The following is a 21,305-nucleotide window of genomic DNA, read 5'->3' on the forward strand; positions in this document are numbered from 1 at the left end:
CCCGTCTCCAAGGCTGTCCATCCTGGCCATTGCCCTGTCCTACCGGCAGCATTTGTGTCAGCCTCCTAACTGGTCTCCCCCTGGCTAAGAGTCTCCCTGCTGCACCCCTACCTACCCTCACTGCATCCGTTACTACCCCTTTTCTAAAAAAGAAAATCTGGCCTTCTCACTCCCTAAACTGCTTTCCATGGATCCCCAGTACCTCCAGCAAAGAAACCTCCACATTCGTTACCATGATATTATGGCAAGACCTTTCAAACATGACCCCATTCAACTCTTCAGCCCAACCTCTCCTAATAACACACACACACTCACACACACAGTGTACCCCCCACCCCACCAAGTGCCAGACATTTGCTGAAGGACAAGCCCCACTTTCTGAACTTGTCTGTCTCGTGCCTCTGCTTGTGCCTCGCCCTCCATCTTCCCCTCCTCTCAGGCCCAGCTCAGGCGCCATCTCACCTGTGAAATGGGTTGTTCCCATTTCACAAAACTGCCTGTTCATCCCATCTTCCACAGTCTCATGGCGCTTGGTTCATACCCCTTTTATAATACTTAGAACATGACCCATTTCAGAAAGGATACAAAAGAAATGTAAACTGTGGTTTTCTCTGTGACACAGGAATGGGGGCTCAGGGTGGACTAGAACTTCTATTATTCACTTGACACCTTTCTGAACTGCATGAAATTTTTATAATAATAAATCCACTTTGGACATATTATCTTTTATTAGAACTAATTGTATACTTGTCTCCCACCTCCTCTAGACTGGAGATTCTTTGAAGGCTGTATTCTGGCCCTCGGGGTTTGACTGGTGTGCCTGCTGAAGACACGTTTATAGAATCGAGTGTTTTCTTTTGGGGCACCTGGGTGGCTCGGTTGGTTGGGTGACTGGCACTTGGATTTGGCTTGGGTCATGGTCTTGTGGTTCGTGGGTTCAAGCACTGCATCTGGCTCTGTGCTGAGGGTACGGAGCCTGCGTGGGATTCTCTCTCTCTGCCCCTCACCTGCTCGCTCACACTTTCTCTCTCAAAATAAACTTTAATAAAAAGAACTGAGTGTTCTGTACAACACCTACCACTTCTACCCAGACCCACAGTCCTTCTCCCTAAAACGTAACACTCTTCCCTGTGACACTAACCCCTTTTCTCACACCATCAGGAAATGGAATGCTCTAGGTTTAGAGGAAGGGACTACAGACACCATTCCCTTGAAGCATCACTTTCAAAGAATGGAAAAGACCCCTCAGAACATTAACACTTGGTGGTCAGAATTCAGCTTTGCTTTGATGACTCGAAGGCACTTCGGTGGGTCATCATTCTACACCCTTCCTACTTCTTGAAGAACATTCATTTCACAGTGTGCTGCAGTGGTGGGCAAGGGCAGATTCAGAAGAGGCACAGAAGGATGTAATGTCAGGAAAACCAGCTTTGCCCATACCAAGTTCTCAACTGAAAACCTGCCTGCTGCTCGGGTGGCTGAGTGGCACATGGCTCTCAGCTGCCCTGTGTTCTGTCTACACCTGATGCACACTAGCCTGGTCCTTCTACTGCCTGGAGCCCAAGATCCTGTTTCAGAGAAGGAGGTGCTGAATACTCTGGAGGAATTAATTAACTGTGCAATACTATATCTCAGACGCCTGGCCCCACCCTCTGGGATCAGCTGATGCCCAGAAGAATAAGGACCAAAAGCCCCTGAAACTTGATCCCAACCAGTGTCATCATATAGGCTATTTTTATTCTTATCAGCCCCTGGAGGAAGGGATGCAAAGAAACCATGGCCGGATGGTGATTGGTTAGAGTAGTCAACTTGAGGGACTCACTTTAAGGGCTCCTAATCCATTGTGCACCCCTCTCTCGACCATGTGCACTTCATGTGCCTTCACTTTTTTAGAAAGACAGGGTCTGATGTTTCCAAAATAGGTATCAAAGAACAAGTACCCTTAAAAGTATCTGCAAACATATTGGAAAAGAGGAAGAAAACACCTAATGGTGGAGGCTGATAATAAAAAGACAATTCATTCTGCATCCTCCTGAGCAGCACTGCCACACACTGCCATCCGTAAGAGCCGAAAGGACCATGGTCTCCAGGCTGTCCCTTCTGAACCCTCAAATCAAGATTCAACTGGGTTCGGTCTAATGGTAAGCGTCAAGTATATTCTAGTCTCCAAAAACAGGTGATGCCTGCTAACAATACACACAGTGATCTGAGATGACAGCACTGAGGCCATCATCTCGCCAACATTAAGGCTACAAGAAAGCAGCCTGCGGATTACTTAAGGACCCCAGCAGCCCCTCAGCTATGGGAACCATATGTCCCGGCTTTTCCAAGAATCTCAATTTCAAATATTCTGTCTGGCTGTTCCCAGAAACCACAAAAATGTTCCAGAGATTCTAATAGTTCATCAGCTCAAACATCTCCCAGATCATCTCTCACACCCAGGAACAGCAGAGCAATTCTTTAGAGAGTGAATCTAGATTCTTTGAATCTAGATTTTGGGTTTGGGAAATACATATATAGTCAATATACCTAGAACTTACAGCCTCTGTTCTGAATGTAACTAATCAGGGCTGGAAAGTCAGGCTGGCCTTGGTCATTTGTCAGGTTTCCTAAGCTCCAGCATGTGCTCTTCAGGTCTCTGCTTCCTTCTGGAGAACTCCCCCATTCCCAGGGAGGCAGGCTAGGGGTTGCCAGGATCCTGGCACTCAGTCCCTGTAGCTCTTAGACACTTACCCGCGGGACACTGACACTTGGAGGTTGTAGCAAGGGAGAAGAGGCTTGTCTGAGAGCTCAAACATAAAGTCATCCTCTTCCACATCATCTCCTTCTTGATCAGAGTTCCCAGGAGGATTATGGAGGAGGTCACAGGCAAAGCCATCTTTTTCTTCTGTAAGGATAGCACATGGGATATGAGGACTTAGCTATGTGCACAAAACTGAAGAAAAAAAAATGTTTCAACAAGATAAAGAGGCACAGAGGTGGGTGATTAGGACATAAGCAACAAGTTCACAGACCCCCAGTTGGGGCCAAGTTTTGCTGATCCCATGGCTCCCATCCTTGGGAGGGCATGTGAAAGTTCTGTCCCTGGAAGACAGTAGTTTCTGGCCAGAAATTCATTATACTCCACCTTTCAGTTGGAAAACAGCCAGATGCTGTAAAGGACCAGCCGCTCGGCCTTTGGAAATGGAGCCCGATGACACTACCAGCAGTCAAAGGCAAGGTAGAAACACCTGCCATGCCTGTGGGGCTCTCAGGAGCCCGGAGGGGCCACTCAGTCAGTTCCCACCCCTGGCTACGTGTCTGGGTGTGGCATATTTCATTCCATCCCAACCTTCCCCAGCTCCAGCTTCCCCAAAGCTTAGGGGTGGATACCTCCCCCAACCTGCAGCCCCGGCCCCAGGAATGAGTGCTAGCTGACTGCCACAGAGAGAGACGCTTCCTAGAGAGGAAAGCTTGGGTCAGAGGCTAAGGGCCTGGGAGGCAGCAGCTGTCTCCGAAACTGTGCGTGGTGGGAGTAGGGCAGGGAGAGAATGATCATGGCCAGGTGAGGGGCTGGGTCTCTCTTGAGTGTGAACAATGCCGGAAGAGATGACAGTGCAACACAGGGGCTTGTGGCAGGGTTAGGACGAAGCAAGGGAGGAGAAAGGCACTTGGAAGAGAGAGAATAAAAACAATAGCCAGGGCATAAGTGGTAGAGGGCAAATGAGGGGTGGCTTTGTGGCATCCCTGGTTTAGGCCAATGTATTCTGAGTCTAGAGGGAGCATGGGCTAGTGTTCGGGTTCAAAGGGTGTGTAAGGTTCTGTAAGTTACTAACAGGTGCAGAAAGGCAGCTTCCCTTCTCACTCCTGTCTTTGAGAAGAATCCATGAAACCCAAAGCAATCCCCCATCTCTGGGCCACAGACAAGCATGGGAGGAACCCGACTCAAAGCTTACCCAACACAGAACTGCTGTAGAAGTCCCAGGACACGCCAGGGTCACCCTCTGCCCGGCCCTGAAGATCTGAGAGGTGATCTGATTAAAGAAGAGAAGGCAGTGAGACAAGGAGGGTGGGCTGGAGAAGGGCCTAGAAACAAAGTACATCTATATGGGGCCAGGAGAATGGGAGAAGGGAAGTAAGGAACACAAGAGGGTCTGGGGGCTAACAGGGAGGGATATGTTTCCTGCTGTCAGTCAGAAGTTGCCAACCAACAGCCAGGACCCAAATCTAGCCCACTGATGACCTGGGGTTTGGCCCAGTGTTTTAAACCAAAAAAAAAAAAAATGTTGAACATTTTAAAATTTAGAGATTTCACCTAAAAATCTGGATTTCCAACTTTTCTTGAAAAAAAAAATATCAGAAAATCTGGCAACACGGCATCCCACATTCCTGCATGTCAACAGTTGGCTAGAGGGAGAGGCAACATGTGCGTTCTCCGGTTCAACAGTCCCCACCCAGCCTGCTCTGCTCTGCTCTCTTACATGATCAGCCTGAAGGCATTTAGGTCTGGGATCCCTGCTTTTAATGGTATAGGGAATGGACTCTCCCAGAACAATCTCAGACCTGTCCCAAGATTTCAATTCCCTGCAGGTCACGATGTTCATACAGCCAATCAGGATCTCTCCAATTCAAAGTAAGATAAGGAAGCAGAATTCCTTCATCTTTGAAAAACATGGGGGAGAGGGCCACGTGTACCCTCATAAAAACCTTTTGCTTCCACTCCTAGGTGTATACCCCCAAAGAATTGAAAACAGGTGTTCAAACAGAAACTTATACACAAAGGAATGTGCATAGCAGGTCTACTCACAATAGCCAAAAAAGTGGAAACAATCCAAATGCTGTTAAGCTGATGAAGGGATAAACAAAACGTGGTCCATCCATATAATGGAACATTATTCAGTTATAAAAAGAAACAAAGTACTGATGTATGCTACAACATGAACGAACCCTAAAGACATTACACTAAATGAAAGAAGCCAGACACAGAAGGCCATCTACTGTATAATTCCACGTATATAAGATATCCAGAACAGGCAAATCTACAGAGACAAAAAGCACATGGGTAGTTGGGAGGGAACAGGAAGTGACTGCCTAATGGGCATAGCGTTTCCTTTCGGTGTGATGAAGAAGTTCCAAAACTCAGTAGTGGTGATGGTTGCACAACATTCTGAATGCACTCAATGTCACTTCACTGTACACTTTTTAAATGGTTGAAAGAGTAGGGGGCACCTGGGTGGCTCAGTCCGTTAAGCATCTGATTCTTGATTTCAGCTCAGGTCATGATCTCACAGTTTGTGAGATAGAGCCCCAGGTCGGACTCTGTCCCAACAGTGTGGAGCCTGCTTGTATTCTCTCTCTCCCTCTCTCTCTGCCCCTCCCCCACTTGCTCTCTTGTTCTCAAAATAAAAAATTTTTAAATGGGTTAAGGGGCACCTGGGTGGCTCAGTTGGTTAAACGTCTGACTTCAACTCAGGTCATGATCTCACATTTTGGGAGTTCGAGCCCTGCATCCAGCTCTGTGCTGACAGTGTGGAGCCTGGATCCTGCTTTCAGATTCTGTGTCTCCTTCTCTCTCTGCCCCTCCCTCACTCGCTGTCTGTCTCTCTCAAAAATAAACATTATAAAATAAAATAAAATAAAATAAAATAAAATAAAATAAAATAAAATAAAATAAAATAAAAACAAGACAATTAAAAGGTTAAAATAGTAAATTTTATGCTGTAAGTATTTTGCCACAATAAAAAAAAATTTAGGGGCGCCTGGGTGGCTCAGTCGGTTAAGTGGCCAACTTTGGCTCAGGTCATGATCTCGCGGTCCGTGAGTTCGAGCCCCGCGTCGGGCTCTGTGCTGACCGCTCAGAGCCTGGAGCCTGTTTCAGATTCTGTGTCTCCCTCTCTCTCTGACCCTCCCCAGTTCATGCTCTGTCTCCCTCTGTCTCAAAAATAAATAAACGTTAAAAAAAATTAAAAAAAAAAATTTAAACCGCCTTTTGCTTATTTGATAGGAGGCTAGACATCAGGTCACCCCTTTGCCTCCTTGTCTCCTAGCTAAGCATCACCTAGTAGAACTGCTTCACCTCTCAGCCGCACATGTACAAAAGGAGATTTTCATGACAAATTCAACTGTGGCATCTGTGGGCACATGGCCCAGCACAGTTGGCAAGCTGATTTAGCTCTATAATGGTTGCTACCAGCGCTTAGGTGACACCCAGGCAAAAGTACAGGAGAGAGTCCAAAGGGCACAGGTGATGTGAGGGAGCCCTCTGGAAACCAAATCCCAGGAGGAAGCTGGCGGCCACTCCTAAAGGCACGAAGCCAATCCCCCCTGATGAAATGCACCACTGCACTCCAATATACTTTCCTTTTGGGTCGTACAGTCTATCAGCAAAAATGCCTATTAGCTGTTGTGAGCTACTGAAAGAAGTAACTTTTTAGCAACCTTCTACGAGATGAAGGGTTTCTTCTGGTAGGAAAAGGCAGCCAGAGAGAGCTTTCAAAATAATGGCTGAGCAGCTACAGTGGAAAACCTTTAGTCACGCACATTAGATCTTTTTTATGTACTCCACAAAAAACTCTTGAGGTCATGACTGCCAGTTTCTGTGCTCTTCTGGGCCCCTGCCCCCTGAGAGTTGGAAGGAGTTTCTTCAGAAAGCATCTGTCAGTTAGGTAGGTGCCTATTCTGTGCCTGGCCTTGTGCTAGGTGTCCTGGGAGATGGAGGCATGAGATCATAAGTCTCCAAGAGGCAGGGAATATATATGTCTGTCTTGTTCATCATTGTCTCCCCATGGCCTGAGCCCAGGTGCCTGGCACATAGTAAGAGCAAATAAATATACGGAGAAGACAGGGAGGGAAGGAGGAATTACTACAAGGCAAGACCTAAAGCCTGCTTAACTGGCATGCTGAAACACCCGTGCTCCAAGGACTGTCGTCTCCCCAGGAGATCACATGAGGATTCCATCAAAGCCCTAGTTCCCCACATTCTTGGGGCTCCTCTCTAGGGACTGCCTTCAGAGCCCCCAGAACATTCCACTAATTCTCCTCACTGACAGCAAATCTTTGTCATTCTCAGGTGAATATGCCTTTCTGAGGCAGCCCAATGTGCATGGGCACGAGCAAAGGTACAATCGTCTGGGCAGGCCCATGAGCTGCACGCCAGAAAAAGCTCCCACGGTTGCTTGATGGTGTGCCTTCTGGTCACGTTTCCTCATAGGTCTTAATGTACAATTGGGACAGAGAGGGACATTTCTCTCCCTTGACTGTCCCCCGCCCCTCCTATAACTTTCAGTCCTTTACTCTTCTCCTTTCCACCAAAAAGTGCCCTCAGCCCCGCAATCCTGCTCCTGGGTATATATCCACAAGAACTGAAGCCTGGTACTCAAACAGACACCTGTACACACGTGTTCTGCTATAGCAGCACTGGTCACAATGGCCAAAAGGTGGACACAACCCAAATGGCCCATGAACCAATGAAGGCTTATGCCTTCCCTTATGGAAAATGGGGTAGATGCATACAATGGCATACCATTCAGCCTCAAAAAGGAAGGAAGTACAGGGTGCCTGGGTGGCTCAGCTGGTTAAGCTTCTGACTCTTGATTTAAGCTCAGGTCATGATCTCATGGTTCATGGGTTCAAGCCCTGCATCGGGCTTCGTGCTGACAACGTGGAGCCTGTTTGGGATTCTCCCTCTCTCCCTCCCTCCCTCCCTCTCTCTCTGCCCTGCGCAGGTACACACACACTCTCTCTCTCTCTCAAGTTAAATAAATTAACTTCAAGAAAAAGGAAGAAAGTACTGAAACATGGTACCACATGGATGGACCTTGAAAAACACGATGCCATGTGAGAAAAGTCAGACACAAGAGGCCCCATGCTGTATCATTCCATTTATATGTAATATCCAGAATGGGCAGGGCCATGGAGACAGAAAGTACATGGGTGTTTGCCAGGGGCTGGGGGAAGGGGGAAAATAGAGAGCAAATGCTTAATGGATTTGGGGTTTCATTTTGGGGGTGATGAAAAGGTTTTGGAACTAGACAGAGGCAGTGGTTGTACAACATTGTGACTACACTAAACGCCACTGAATTGTTCCCTTCTAAATGGCTGGTTTTATGTTATGTGAATTTTGCCTCAATAAAAGAAAATTTTTAAGTACCCAAGGTGAGCGGTCACCCTGGCAATCAGAGTTTCTCTCTTTCTCAGGGTCCTGTCATACCACTCCCCATGTCCTCCAACCAAGTCACTAGCCCAGGGACATGAAAGGAGAGGAAAAAAAACAACAAGTGGTCTTTGACATGGGGTCATATGGCAGAGGTCTCAGGCAGGAAAAACAAAAACCTGTGATTCAGTGACCTCGGGTGGTAAACTGCTAACCCTTTCATCAGTGGAAGAAAAAGCAGTCCTGATCCTTCCTCGGATGCCCCAAAACCAAACTGCAGCAACTCCCCTCGGCCCCCACATACTTTCTGACAGATGAAAACGAATCTGTTTTCCCTTGACTAGCCTGGGTATTCTTTTCTTCAAAGGGTCAAAGGCAAATCAGTCACATGCTTGCCTGTAATTTGGTCCAAGGAGGAGGTCTTCCAAAGGCTTCTTGGACAGTTGCATGGCTTGGTGTCCCAAGCCCAAGGACAAGGGAGAAAAGGTTTGCGTTTTGACCTCCAGTACCCAGCACTGTACCTGAAACCTAACAGGGCTCAATAAATGAATGGATGAATGAATGGAAGAAGGGGTGCCGCTGTATCCTTCATGATCCCTGGAGAAACGGGCCTCACTTTAAGCCAACTCAATATAGAAAAATCCACATTTACAACCCAGATGAATTACCAGCATCTTCTGCATTGCAAAAGGATTCACTACAGGATATTTGTAAATAGTGACATTCCTTTGTATATTTAAAAGAGGGTTTGATTCCCAGACTTTTCCAGAACAGGAGCCTTGCACAAAGAGAAGGAAGCTCCACACCAGGAGCAACAGTGAGGCTCTTGCTCATCGTTTCCACCTGCAGAAAATGGAGCCCTTTGCACCCTACAGGGATTCGCCTTCATTTTCTGCCCAGTGCGATATCCCCCAGGGGAGGGAGAAGACAATTAATCTACAGAGAGTCTGGTCAGGCAAATGTTTGGGGATGAAAAGCAAAAAGCTTTTTAAATACCTCTGCCCAACAGACAAAGTTAAAAAAAAAAATACATCTAGAAGTCCACCCAAACGCATCCAGATTTAGGGGCTGGGGCGGTGGGCAGTGAGGGAAATGCTTCTCACACTTCTGAGCCCATGGCGCTTCCTCCAGCCACTAGACCACCCTGTCCAGTGCTTCTGTGACATCTGGTGGGGGTGGGGGGGATGGCTGGGATTAATACAAAAGAGAAATACTCAGTTCAAGGAATTAAGCCCCTGATGATAGTTACATAATATTGTCAATATGCTAAGTGCCACTGAATCATTCACTTCCAAATGGTTATATTGGGTGATTTTCACCTCAATTAAAAAAAAAAAAAACACCTGAGTATTGTCTTCTCATCTCCCCAAAACAACCTCTGGGCCCAAGTTCCCTCTCTCAGGAGCCTGCGGACTCCTGCCAGTGCCTACCTCCCTGGGGCTAGGGCCAGGTGCTGCTAGCACTTTCTCAAACAGCCAGAAAGAGATCTGCATCTGAGCATCACTTGGTATTTGCATGGAAAAGAGGTGGCCCTGTTCTAACACTCCGTTCAGTTCAGTTCTGGCCCCCATGATGAAGCTGTAGCTCTGTGCCTAAGAGGTTGAGAAACAATGTCAAGATCTGAATGAAGGTGTTTGGCTTGGACATGCTATCAAGTGTCAGAATTAAGAGAAGTCTCTCTTGGGGCGCCTGGCTGTCCCAGTTGGTGGAGCATGCGACTATTGATCTCAGGTTTGTGAGTTTGAGCCCTATGTTGGTTGTAGCAATTACTTAAAAATAAAATCTTTATAAAAAAAAAAAGTAAAGTCTTCTCTTGACTCTGCAACATGAGCTGGCATTCAGGTTAGTTTAAGGAGGCATCAAAAGGCTGGCTAGTAGGGGCCCCTGAGTGGCTCAGTTGGTTAAGCGTCCAACTTAGGCTCAGGTCATGATCTCACAGTTTATGAGTTCGAGCCCCACGTCAGGCTCTGTGCTGTCAGTTCAGAGCCTGGAGCTTGCTTCAGATTCTGTGTCTCCCTCTTGCTCTCTGCCCCTCCCCCACTCACGCTCTGTCTCTCAAAAAATGAATAAACGTTAAAAAATTTTAAAAAGAGGCTGGCTAGTAGCTGGGATTAGCTAACAGAAACGGGAAGAGATAAAAATGGGTTTGTTTCTAAATTTTTAGTTACTGAAAATGGTCTCAACATTCGAATTCCTTTGGGATTTTGGAGAAAGGGTCAGGGAAGAAAGGAGTTTGTCTGCTTATTGAGGTGGTCAGAGATGGCTTTATTTGGATCCAGAGGGTCCCAAGACCCGCCGGAGGGCAGTCTGTAGCACAGAGAGGCCCTGGATTAAACCTGTTGGTCAGAGACAGAGCTTCATGCAGTGCTTTCATCATGTTGAGAAGTTCTGGATGTTCATCTGTGCCAGCTTCCCCTGGGAATCAGCTGGAGTGCAGACAGCATGTGTGTATCTAAGACAGTGCATGTGGCACATGATATGTGAGAAGGGGCCCTGAGCCCCCAAGATGGTGCAGCCAAAGTGAACAAGAGTCATCACTGGCCCGGGACAAATGACTGAATGAGCAACCCCAAACTGCTCTGCCCTTCACGGACAGTGGCCTGGGACAGCCCCAGAGCTGGGGGGAGGGAAAAGGCAGTCCTGCCACCTGGCTAGAGGGGGCTGGGTCCCGCTGGGAGGCCTGAAGCCTGTACACAGTGACCAACGACTGCAGGGTTTGGTGGCTTTACTGGGGGCCCAATGAAGGATGGCTGAGCAGGAAGGAGTCAAGGCCTCCCTCCATGGCTTTCCATCGCTTCTCCCTCAGCTTTTATTTGTATCAAGGTGGTGCTTCCCACCTAGTCCTCCTTCCATTGGGACCTTTAGTTCACATTCCTTTGTTTCTTCCTCCATCATCAGCTACCTAGTTAACCTTTGTTCAATAAATAAATGATCTCCTGGTTGGGAGCCCAGAACTGTATTTGGGGAGGTGGGGATTCAGGACTATCTAGGGCCACAGCCCAGGTGAGAGTCAGTGGCCTTGAGCAAACCCTTTGTCCCATGGGATCCCAGTCTGAAAGAGGTTCAACCGCAAACAATGAAGACTCCACAGAGGGTCAGTGAGACACTGCCAGCGGCTCCTTCTGTTGGGCACTCTGGCAGTGTGAAGAAGAAACTTCTAGAGCAAGGGCCGAGCTGTGATGTCACTAAGGAGGCGGAGTTCCTTCATCCAGAGGTCAAGTCTGAGGAGATTCCCAGTGAGCATGCCCACACTAGACGTACCCCCTTCTGTCCTCCCCACTGCCCAACTTGGTAGAGCTACCTAATTGCAGACAAACCATGGCTGTCCACTGATGAGAACATAAATGCATGTTGGCCTGTGGCCCTTGTCATGGGCCTGAATACCAGACACTCTTCCAGAGGGGTCAGGTGACAGAGGAAGAAAAAGGTACAGGGGGGTACAGAGGGAACATCAGTTACCACAGGCAGGGGCTGTGAGAAATACAGCATTAGGAGGGGTCCTGAAGGTTCCACTGTGATCACCAACAAGGAGAAAGTGCAAGAACAAAAGCAAAATGCTAAGTGTCATTTCTTTGTAACTAACATCCTGTTCAAAACATGGGTCAACAGACTTTGCCCCCAGTGGAGCTGCGGCCTCACAAGGAGGCCTACCTCACATGCCTAGCTAGGAAGCGGGTCCCTGTGGACTACCACGGCCCTGAAGAGGATGCATGCGATATGGACACTCATAGTACCGGAACAAGAGGAAGTGGACCTTTAGGCTTTTTCAAGTGCATAGAGATTTCAGAGATACTTCAAGGAAAGCCTGCAGAGGGCTGACACCTCTCATGGGAGTTGAGATGGAGAGAGATGAAGAATACCTCCTCAGGAGTTTAGGAATTGGAGGCTATCCCCAAGGATGATGGCTTCAAGCCTGGGCTGTGCTTACCGCTGAGAAAACGCTTCATGGTGTCGCTGCTGGCCAGCTTCATGGCTGTCTGTCCCGAGTAGGTGGCCAGTGTGGGGTCGGCCCCATAAGACAGCAAGAGCCAGATGGTCTCCAGGTTGTCATTGACCACCGCATCATGAACTGGCCTGCAGAGGTGACACAGGGTGAGGACAACAGGGCCCAAGTGGGAGCCTGGGTGTCTAGGCCTCAAACTACTTCATCAGGGGAAAATAAAATAAGATGACCCAGGATAATGTGGGCAAGACTTAGGGCAGAGGAACCACCTCTAGCCTGCACCCCTCATCATATCTCCCTATGTCCTTCTCCTCTCTCTGTGCCTCTTTCTCCCCACCCCCCATTTTTCTCTCCAAGGTTCCCCCTACATTTTGGGACAGTCCCTAGGGTACCAAGTAGCTTCACTGGTAGCTCTTGAGTTTGGGAGAGAACAGGAAACCGACCAAGGATAATCTTAAAGCAGATGCTGAGGGTATGAACAGAAAGATCTGGATGACCACCCTGGAGCAGGAATGAGTAGAGTGGCTCCACGCACCAGGTGGTGGCCAATCAGAGCCTGCATCCTCTGACCCAAGTCTCCCTACTTGATATGCAGCTCATGTCTCGATGTTGCCCAGGAAGTAGGCCCTCTGATAGAGGGGAATGGGTGCAATTTCTTTAAGACCCAGCAGGTATCTTTTTTTTCAAGTGTACAGACATCAAGTCAAGAATCAAATCTGGGATGTTACCCTAAGGTCAGCCTCCCAGTTCCTAGAGCCCAAGATGCTGCCTGAGATAGATGCACCACCAGGAGGATTTGAGGGACGCCCGAGTGGTGTTCCTGGTAAAGCTGCACTTGATGGGATGATCCCTAGATGACCCCAACCTGCCCTTAGTCACCAACGTGGATGGGCCAGCCAGGAACTCATCCACTCCTGCCCTAGTGGGCACTCCTGCCCCTCTGCAGTCTGCAGCCTTCTTCCCAAAACACCTCCTAACAAGGCCTCTCTGCTACGTATAGCCCGGTGTAGCCTCTGCTGTGGAAGTCCAGGCTGTAGCAAGCTCTTCTGAGTGAGGGGCTGAGCTGGGGGTGGAGGTGGGGGGCGGGGAACGGCCTTCTTGCCTCGTGCCATCCTGCGCGCTGCAGTTCACATTAGCCCCGTGCTCCAACAGGATGTTCAGGATGTCCGTCCAGCCCCTGGAGCAGGCCTCATGCAGGGCCGTGTAGCCAGCATTGTCGCGGTGATTCACGTCCTCACTGTCTTTCTGGAGGCAGTAGAGAACAACGTCCTGTGGGGACAGGGAGAGCTCCATGAGCAAAGAGAGGCCTAATTCTTGACATCACTCCAGTTAGCTTCGAAGCTCTCCAAATGTCCGGAGAGTAAGTCTTATTCCGGGGACTAACAGACAAGTCTCAAAATCGTTTGTCACCCAAGTCAGTCCTGAGGTCCATTTCCACGGCCTCGGCTCTGGGCTATTTTCTTAGCAGCGGGGAGACATTTCTTATGACCAATGATACTCACTCATCTGGGTGTGGGTTGTTGGGGTGAGGTCCTGAGAAAGGCTCACTGCCCACCATGAGGTCGAGCTCTCAGGCCTCAAGTCCTTGAGCACTGGTTCCCTAGTTTGGGGCTTTGCAAGACAGCACCAGACCACAGAAATGAGACATGTGGTGGCAAGCACAGCCTCTGGTAGTGATTCGAGAACAAGGAAGAAGAATTGGTTTAAGTACTATCTCTGGATGCTGGCTTTAATTGTTTTAAGTACTAGCCCTGGATGTTTATGCTGGGGCACTCAGTTCTACCCTCCCCTCAAATCAGGATTGCTCCGAGTATAATCCAGCATGGTCATTTATTCACATAGTAATGAGCAGCGTCCCTGGGCTACACGACAGGACCAGAGGTGGGACTCCAGGACTGGAAGCATCCCAGCTAGTCTGGGATGAATCTGGTGAATACGCTGAGGGGGAGGGGAGAGGCAACCCTTCTTCTGAGGGGAAGAGTGGCTACCAGTGGCCTATCATCGGCCCTCTGGCAGGTCCTGGCAACATGGTCCACCCAGGCATCCTGACTGACAGCTAGCTTGCAGGCTGGCTGACTAGGAGAAGTGAGTGAGTAAGCGAGTGAACGTGAGTGAGCGTGTACCTGTGTTGGAGGTGCTGTCCCTTGGATATAGGAACTATCAGGCTGGCCGTACGCAGGAGAGCACAAGGCCCCATACCCTCCTCACTAGCACAGACGTTCACCTCTTCTCCCAGGCCTCAGACTCCTCCTCCCTCCCTCCCACAACAGGCTGCCCAGCCTGCTCCTGCCCTGGTCAGTTCTCCCATGGTTTCCTATTTGCTAATTTGGCCCCAGGTACAAGGTTAAACTTGAGGACAGGAGTTGGTCATCTTTTTTTCCTTAGATCTCCCTTAGCACCTATCCCAGCCCCCACACTAGGTACTCAAGAAAGATGGGCACTCTCAAGGCAGTTCCCCGGTGCTGACCAGCCTGGCTGGGAGTGCAGCTGTCTTTAAATGCGTCAGTTGTAGGTATTGGAAGCCTTAAAAAAAATCAGGGTCTACTCTATAACCCAACAGCTCCACCCTTAAGAGCAAATCCTGAGGAAACAATTGGTGTGGTGGGCAAAGATACATGGTCAAGAAGTTCATAACAAAAACGTCCAACAAAATTTAATTATGGTCACTGAGTCAGGCTTCCACCCTACCCTGGTACTTGGGCATCAAAAAGACCTTGGTGAGAATTCAGGCTCATACACATGAAGTAGTAAGGGACACATCATTTCGCATTGCTAAGCCTTGATGTTCTCACGTGTAGAATGGGGCTAATAAAACCTACCTCCATAGGTTAACGGTGAGATGAAATGATATGAAGAAATCAGAGCTGTTAATAGGACAAAAGTGGTGCTCAATAAATGCCAACTTCCTTTCCAACCCATAGGCAAGTAGTGTATGGTAGGGAAACCCAGCCCTGCCCCCCCATACACTACTGCCTTCTCCACTACTGGGAGCCAAAGTGGGGGCCGAGGGAGAATATGAAGAGTGAGCAATGATCACCCCTGTTTCTCTCTGAGTGGGGGAGCCAGCACAAAGGGAAATTCAAGACATCAAAATCCCGTTTCTGGCCTAGGAATGTGTTGGATTATCAATATTGTGTTACCATTTCAATTATTTTCATTCCCAATTGATATTCAAATGAGCTTTCATTCCCACACACCATGCTAGCTGGCCCCAGAGGCCATCTGGGCAGTAGAAGGAGTCCAGTCAAAGTTGAAACCCCGAACAAATCCCTGCCCAGGCCACAGAAGAGCCAATGGGAAGAAGCTTCTTCACAGATGCTCAGGCAGTGGCATCCTGCTGCCGGGGAGCTCCCTACCTTATAGCCAAGACGTGCTGCCCGCTGCAGGAGGGTCTCGCCTGCATTCTTGTTCACTATGAGCCGACGTGCCTCTGGGGGGATCTGCCGGGCTGTAGGTGACTCAGAGGCCTCCTCTGGGCCGGCACTTCGGGACTTAGAGGGTGTGCATGGTTCGGTGGGTTTCACTGGGGTGGGAGATTTGGGAGATCGCGTCTTCTGCTGGCTCCAGCGACCTTTGCCCTGGAAACCAGAGATGCAGTCCCGGATCAGCACAGGCTCCCACCAGTTCCTACCCAGTGTGCAGATGCTGAGGGGCTCAAATACTTAACCACATAAACCAATGATTGACCAAGGGCTCAGAAATCAGAGATTGAGGGGATATATCCCAGCTTCCATCAAGCACTCTGCATGCCTTCTTTACCTGCCTCAAGCCCCCTTTGTTGAGGTTTTTACAAGTCCTACTTCCAAATAAGCAGAAGCAAACTGAGAGTAAAGAGAAGTGGAGACTTCTTTGACTGAGCAAGCACAATGGCCAAGGCCTTCACTCTTATTGCCAAAACCTGCCTTCAAACCTTCCCCAGCCTCTTTCCACCTTCCTCCATACCAAGTCCCAAGATCACATTCATGCCCAGCCTGGGTGGTGGAAAGCACTCGGGCGTAAGAGTGAAACAGACCTGGGTTTTGGCTCTGCCACCTACTAGTGCCAAGACCTGCGTGAAGGCCCAACCTCTCTGAGCCTCCCTTTTTCCCTTGTGGGGTCTTCACATGGGGAGGAAATGTGTTCAAGGAACTGTACTCAGGAACCAGACCCATGGAGCCTCATTTGCACCTGAACCTAAGTTGGATGATGAGATTCTAAACTGGGAGCTGATGCTGGGATGCCTGGGTGGCTAGTCGGTTCAGCGTCTGGCTCTTGATCTCAGCTCAGGTCATGATCTCACAGTTCATGAGATTGAGCCCCACATTGGGTTCTTTGCTGACCACGTGGAACCTGCTCAGAATTGTCTCTCTCTGTCTCCCTGCCCCTCCCCTGCTCTCTATCTCTCAAAATAAATAAATTTTAAAAACACTTTAACTGGGAGCTGATGTCATATTTGGACAAGACTTTGGGGGGCCTTGGGAGACATGGGTACACCTTGCATGTGAGAGGGATATGACTCACTGGGCAACCAAAGGGCAGACTTTGCCCTCATCAGATTCTAAGATGGCCCCTGATGATCCCTCCTGATGTTTGTGCTCATACGTAGCCCCCTCCTGCATCGGACAGGGCTGTTCTATGTAGCCAATAGGAGATTGCAGATGATGGTGTGTAACTTCCAAGGCTACTTCCTAAAAGACAATGTGGCTTCAGCCTTGCTCTCTTTTGGATCACTTGTTCTGGGGGAAAGCAGCCACCGTGTCATGAGGACACTCAAGCAGTCCTTTGGAGAAGCCCATGGGGCAAGGAAAGGAGGCCTTCTGCCAACAACCAGCATCAATTTGCCAGCCATGTGAGGGGGTGACCCTGGAAGTAGACCCTCCAGCCCCAGTCAAGCCTTCAGGGTAATGGATCCCTGGCTGACACCTTGACTACAACCTTGTGGGAGACCCCAAGCCAGGCCCAGCTAAGCTGCTTATGAATTCCTGACCCCCAGAAGCTGTGGGACATTTATTGTTGTGTTGAGCTGCAAAGTTTTAGGGTAATCTGTTACACCACCAGAGATAACTAATACATACCACTTAGCCAAATCCCTCAGAGCATTATCAAGGTCTCACTGAAATTCTATGTCTTCTAAAACATTCTACATTACTCTAACTTTCTTTCTCTGCACACCCAGAACACCCAGCCTGAAACAAATAATCTGGTGCCTAATGCTTGACTTTTAACCTCCTTCCACTGTTTCATGGACAAGTCTGGCCTCCCTTGCTAGGTTTTAAGTTGCTTGGTGGCAGGGTTCATATTGTCATCTTCTCTTTTGTTCCTTACAGCACTTAAGTCAGGGCTGGACACATCATCACAACAGACATTTGTTGACTAGATTCAAGCCAGCTATGCGCAGGGCCCTGGGCACACAGAAAAGTTGCCTAGAAAATCCTGAAGCCAGGAAAGGAATGGCAGCAGGGAAAAGACCAGAGCCCAGGGCATTTGTTTCCTCTGATAAATCCTGAGACAACCAGAGCTGCTATCCATCCCTATCCTAAAAGGGCAGAGAGGTACAGTCACTAGCAGGAAGGCACTGGCTATGAGTGGAGAGTGTTGCTCTACGGCCACGAGGTAGAGGTATGTAACAGCAATACTGAAGGATTCTGGGTAAAGTGCCTAGGTTTTTGCTAAGCCAAGCCAGGAGCCAAAGGGTGACTCTCCTTCTGGGGGCAAGAGCTGCCAGAGACAAGGGAGGCTGCCTGAGGGGGGGAGGAGCAAGAACAAATGGGGGCCCCCTCCCCCTCCCTGGCTTGGAGCTCCTGTGGGAAGAAGCCTTTGGCCAATACCCCAGCTTTAGTGTTGCAGGCACATCCTCTGCCCTCCCCCTGCCTTGCTTCTCACTACAAAGCACCATGCCATGGGGGTAATCAGAGCAGGTGGTGGTGACTGGGAGAGAAAGAAAGGCGGGAGGGAGAAAGAGAGGCCCTGTGAAGGGGCAAAACCTCTCTGGGAGGGACACTGCTGCAGACACTGCCAGGCAGAATAACCAGGCACAAGTATCAGCATGTGCTGCTGAACGTCAGGCGGCTGGTCACCTTTGTGTGGGACAGGGCCATCTGAGTGTCTGGGGAGGAGCAGGGAAGAGGAGGGGGATGCCCACTTTTCACCAGAGCTGCTCAGGGTTGCAGTGTGTCCCTGCCTGGCCACCCCCTCCCCCGGTGTCTCCTGGGTACAGACTGAAGCCACCCATTCACAGTGTGGAGGCATATGGAAAGAGCCGCGGCAGTCAGGCCTGCTTCACATCCCAACTTTGTCACTCATGACCACTGAGTAACCTCCTGAAAGGCCTTTAACCTTCCTGAGCCTTAGTGTCCTCACCATAAGATGAAGACAACAGTGCCTACCTCTAATAGCTGCTGTGGGAATTAAGGACGACCACGTGAATAGCACTCAGCACAGACCAGACTTCTTTATTCCTTCCCCTACCCCGCCCCCTCTGGGGGTCTGAGGGAATGGTCACTGCTACCTTGCCAATCCGTGCCTCTGTCCTCTTATCCCTGCCTCGACCTGAAGCTTGAGGATGTATACCAACCTCAAAGAGCACTTTACGGTCATCAAAGCCTTTTACATCAGTTGCCTCCTTTGTTCCCCCAAGCACCCTTGTGAGATGGAAAGGACATGGAGTATCATCTCCAATTTAAAGATGAGGAAATAGGCTTGAGTACCTTGTCTGAGCTGGAACCAGATTCCAGGAGAGGGAGAGGGGAAGGGAAAGGAGGGGAAGATGAGCCCCTGGGTCTCCCGCCTTCTGTCAGTGCCACTCAGGGATCCCTGAATGGAGCTGGAAAGAGCTGTTAAAGTCACAACCACCAAACAAGCCCAATAAGACCCTTTTTTTGGTTGCCAATGACAAATACATATTATGGGTATACATTTGAACCTGGACCTTCACTTCTCTCAAATGTAAAGCTCACCGAGGACTGAGGACCACGTGATTTTTTTTCGAATGGTACAATGTGGAACTCAAAACCAATGCTGTGAACATCAGATCAAAAAAAAATGTCAACTATGAACAGGGGTTCTAGAATGCTGGCCCGGCTACTGATTGGTGAGTGCCCAAGAAGCAAACAAACTGGGGAGTTGGGTGTGGGGAAGGGCAGCTAGAGCTCCTTCAGCCCGACCCTCAAGCAACCTTTGTCTAGATATCAACATCCTTGCTTCTACGAGTTGTTTTCTACCTTGATTGATTCAGAAAGCTCTCTGATTGGTTTCAAGTGAGTTAAGCCCAGACAAAAGCTTCTTGATTGGATATTAACAAGCTATTCAGGCTAACATCCTGCCATATTCTTCAACTCTTCCTTAACTCAAAGGAGATCCAAGGATTGTTGAAGAAAAGCCATCATGAGCCAAACCTGAGAATTTGCAGTCTCTTATTGTTAGCTGTAACTTTAGTTCCCATTTTTCTTTTTTTAAATGTTTATTTATTTTTGAGAGAGAGAGAGAGAGAGAGAGAGACATGGAGAGAGGGGGAGACACAGAATCCGAAGCAGGCTCCAGGCTCTGAGCCGACAGCACGGAGCCCGACGCGGGGCTCAAACCCACCAACCGTGAGATCATGACCTGAACTGAAGTTGGACACTTAACCAACTGAGCCCCTAGTTCCCATTTTTCAAATGCAACCCCCAATTCTTCTAGGACTAGTTCAAAATACTGGAATAAATATGGGTTAATTTGGTCCTTTCCATCCACTCACTCACTCAGAGGACCATTCATCAAGGAGCCTGTGGAAAGTCTGCCGCCTTAGCCTGCTCCCCTCACCCCAACTCCCCTCGCTGCCAACGCACCTTTGCCTCTTCTGAGACATTCGCCATGTGCTTGGTTTTGCACTTTCGTTTTCCTGATGGCTTTTCTGAATTCTCAAGGCAGGCTGGCTCCTCCAGGTTATTCGGGAGGAAACCATTTGGTGAATCCGAGATCCCCTGGGCTTTGCTGGGCAAGAGAAGGTTCCTGTTTCTGAGGCGGTGCTCCGAACTTTGGGAGGAAGTCTTTTGCTTACGGGCCTTTAAATCTGAAAGCAAGAAACAGGAAAGAATGGATGTCAGGGAAATGGAACACATAAAAGCAATGCCTTCCTCTAAGATGAATCAGAGGCTTTGGGGGTTAGAATCTCAGTGCAAAGTTGTATAACTATCAGCTACCAGTATCTGATAGTGTGGTGCTGATGATTCCACTAAATGCTTCTCAAATGGACACCACACTTCAACATCGAAGACTCCCCTCTCCAAGCAGGTGATGACTCCTAGCCCTGCCAGTAGGGGGCGGCCCATCTGGCTGTACTCACTATGAGGGTAATTTTAAAAGGATTTCCCCCATAGCCCAGAGCAAATTACAACTTTCTTTTCAGCTTCTCCCCCATCCTCTTTGTCTCCTTCTCCATTCCAGTATGAAAGCAAATTTAGCAGCTCTGCTTAAGCTACTATGAAGCACACCCGAGTAGGGAGTAAATGGAGCCGTCTCCCTTCATAGCTTCAGCTCACCCACCTGATGGCTTGATTGGTCACCCTCTGAGGACACAAAGATCAAAGCCACAGAAACTCCCTGAAACCAGAAGGTGCCATGGGCCTACTTAGCTGGTGGGCAGTTGCAGAAACCTGCTGTCTTCCCTGGCTGGAAATCAAGTCACTGGAATACCCTGGGCGGCATCTCTAATTCTAGCCACAGCTCACTAAATAAAGTACTTTCTAGCTTCAAAAAGTGTTGTGGGGCACCTGGGTAGCTCAATCAGTCAAGCATCTGACTTCTGCTCAGGCCATAATCTTGCGGTTCATGAGTTCGAGCCCCACATCGAGCTTTCTGGTCTCAGCGCAGAGCCCGCTTCAGATCCTCTGTCTCTCTCTCTCTGACCCTCCCCCACTCAGCCTTTTTCCCTCTCTTTCAAAGATGAATACACATTTAAAAAAAAAAGTGTGGGGCACCTGGGTGGCTCAGTCAACTGGGCATTCGACCTAAGCTCAGGTCATGATCTCACAGTTTGTGAGTTCAAGCCCTGCATCGGGTTCTGTGCTGACAGCTCAGAGCTTGGAGGCTGCTTCAGATTCTGTGTCTCCCTTTCTCTCTGCCCCATCCCTGCTCATACTCTGTATCTCACTCTGCCTCTCAAAAAATGAATAAATGTTAAAAAAAAATTTTTTTTAAGTGTGGTTGTGATTTTGACAGCTCTTTCCAGATCCAGAGCACCGATCCCTGAGAGGCACTGGGAACTTCATTGAA

General features: G+C 49.0%; 1 protein-coding gene across 8 annotated transcripts in view; it reads right to left on the reverse strand.

Annotated features, from left to right (window-relative positions):
* BCORL1 (BCL6 corepressor like 1) overlaps nucleotides 1–21,305 on the reverse strand; it is a 63,893-nt gene that overhangs the window by 2,991 nt on the left and 39,597 nt on the right. For all 8 annotated transcript variants that reach the window (XM_081792699.1, XM_081792700.1, XM_081792698.1 and 5 more), the window contains 6 exons: nucleotides 19,880–20,103; nucleotides 15,431–15,652; nucleotides 13,177–13,343; nucleotides 12,060–12,205; nucleotides 3,936–4,013; nucleotides 2,734–2,887 (listed from right to left, as the gene is read on the reverse strand). In XM_081792699.1, coding sequence (XP_081648825.1) covers nucleotides 2,734–2,887; nucleotides 3,936–4,013; nucleotides 12,060–12,205; nucleotides 13,177–13,343; nucleotides 15,431–15,652; nucleotides 19,880–20,103 — 991 coding nt within the window. The remainder of the gene's footprint in view (nucleotides 1–2,733; nucleotides 2,888–3,935; nucleotides 4,014–12,059; nucleotides 12,206–13,176; nucleotides 13,344–15,430; nucleotides 15,653–19,879; nucleotides 20,104–21,305) is intronic.

The sequence above is a fragment of the Panthera onca genome, chromosome X (genome assembly GCF_046562875.1).
Source record: "Panthera onca isolate mPanOnc1 chromosome X, mPanOnc1 haplotype 2, whole genome shotgun sequence".
In the NCBI taxonomy this organism is placed as follows: Eukaryota; Metazoa; Chordata; class Mammalia; order Carnivora; family Felidae; genus Panthera; species Panthera onca.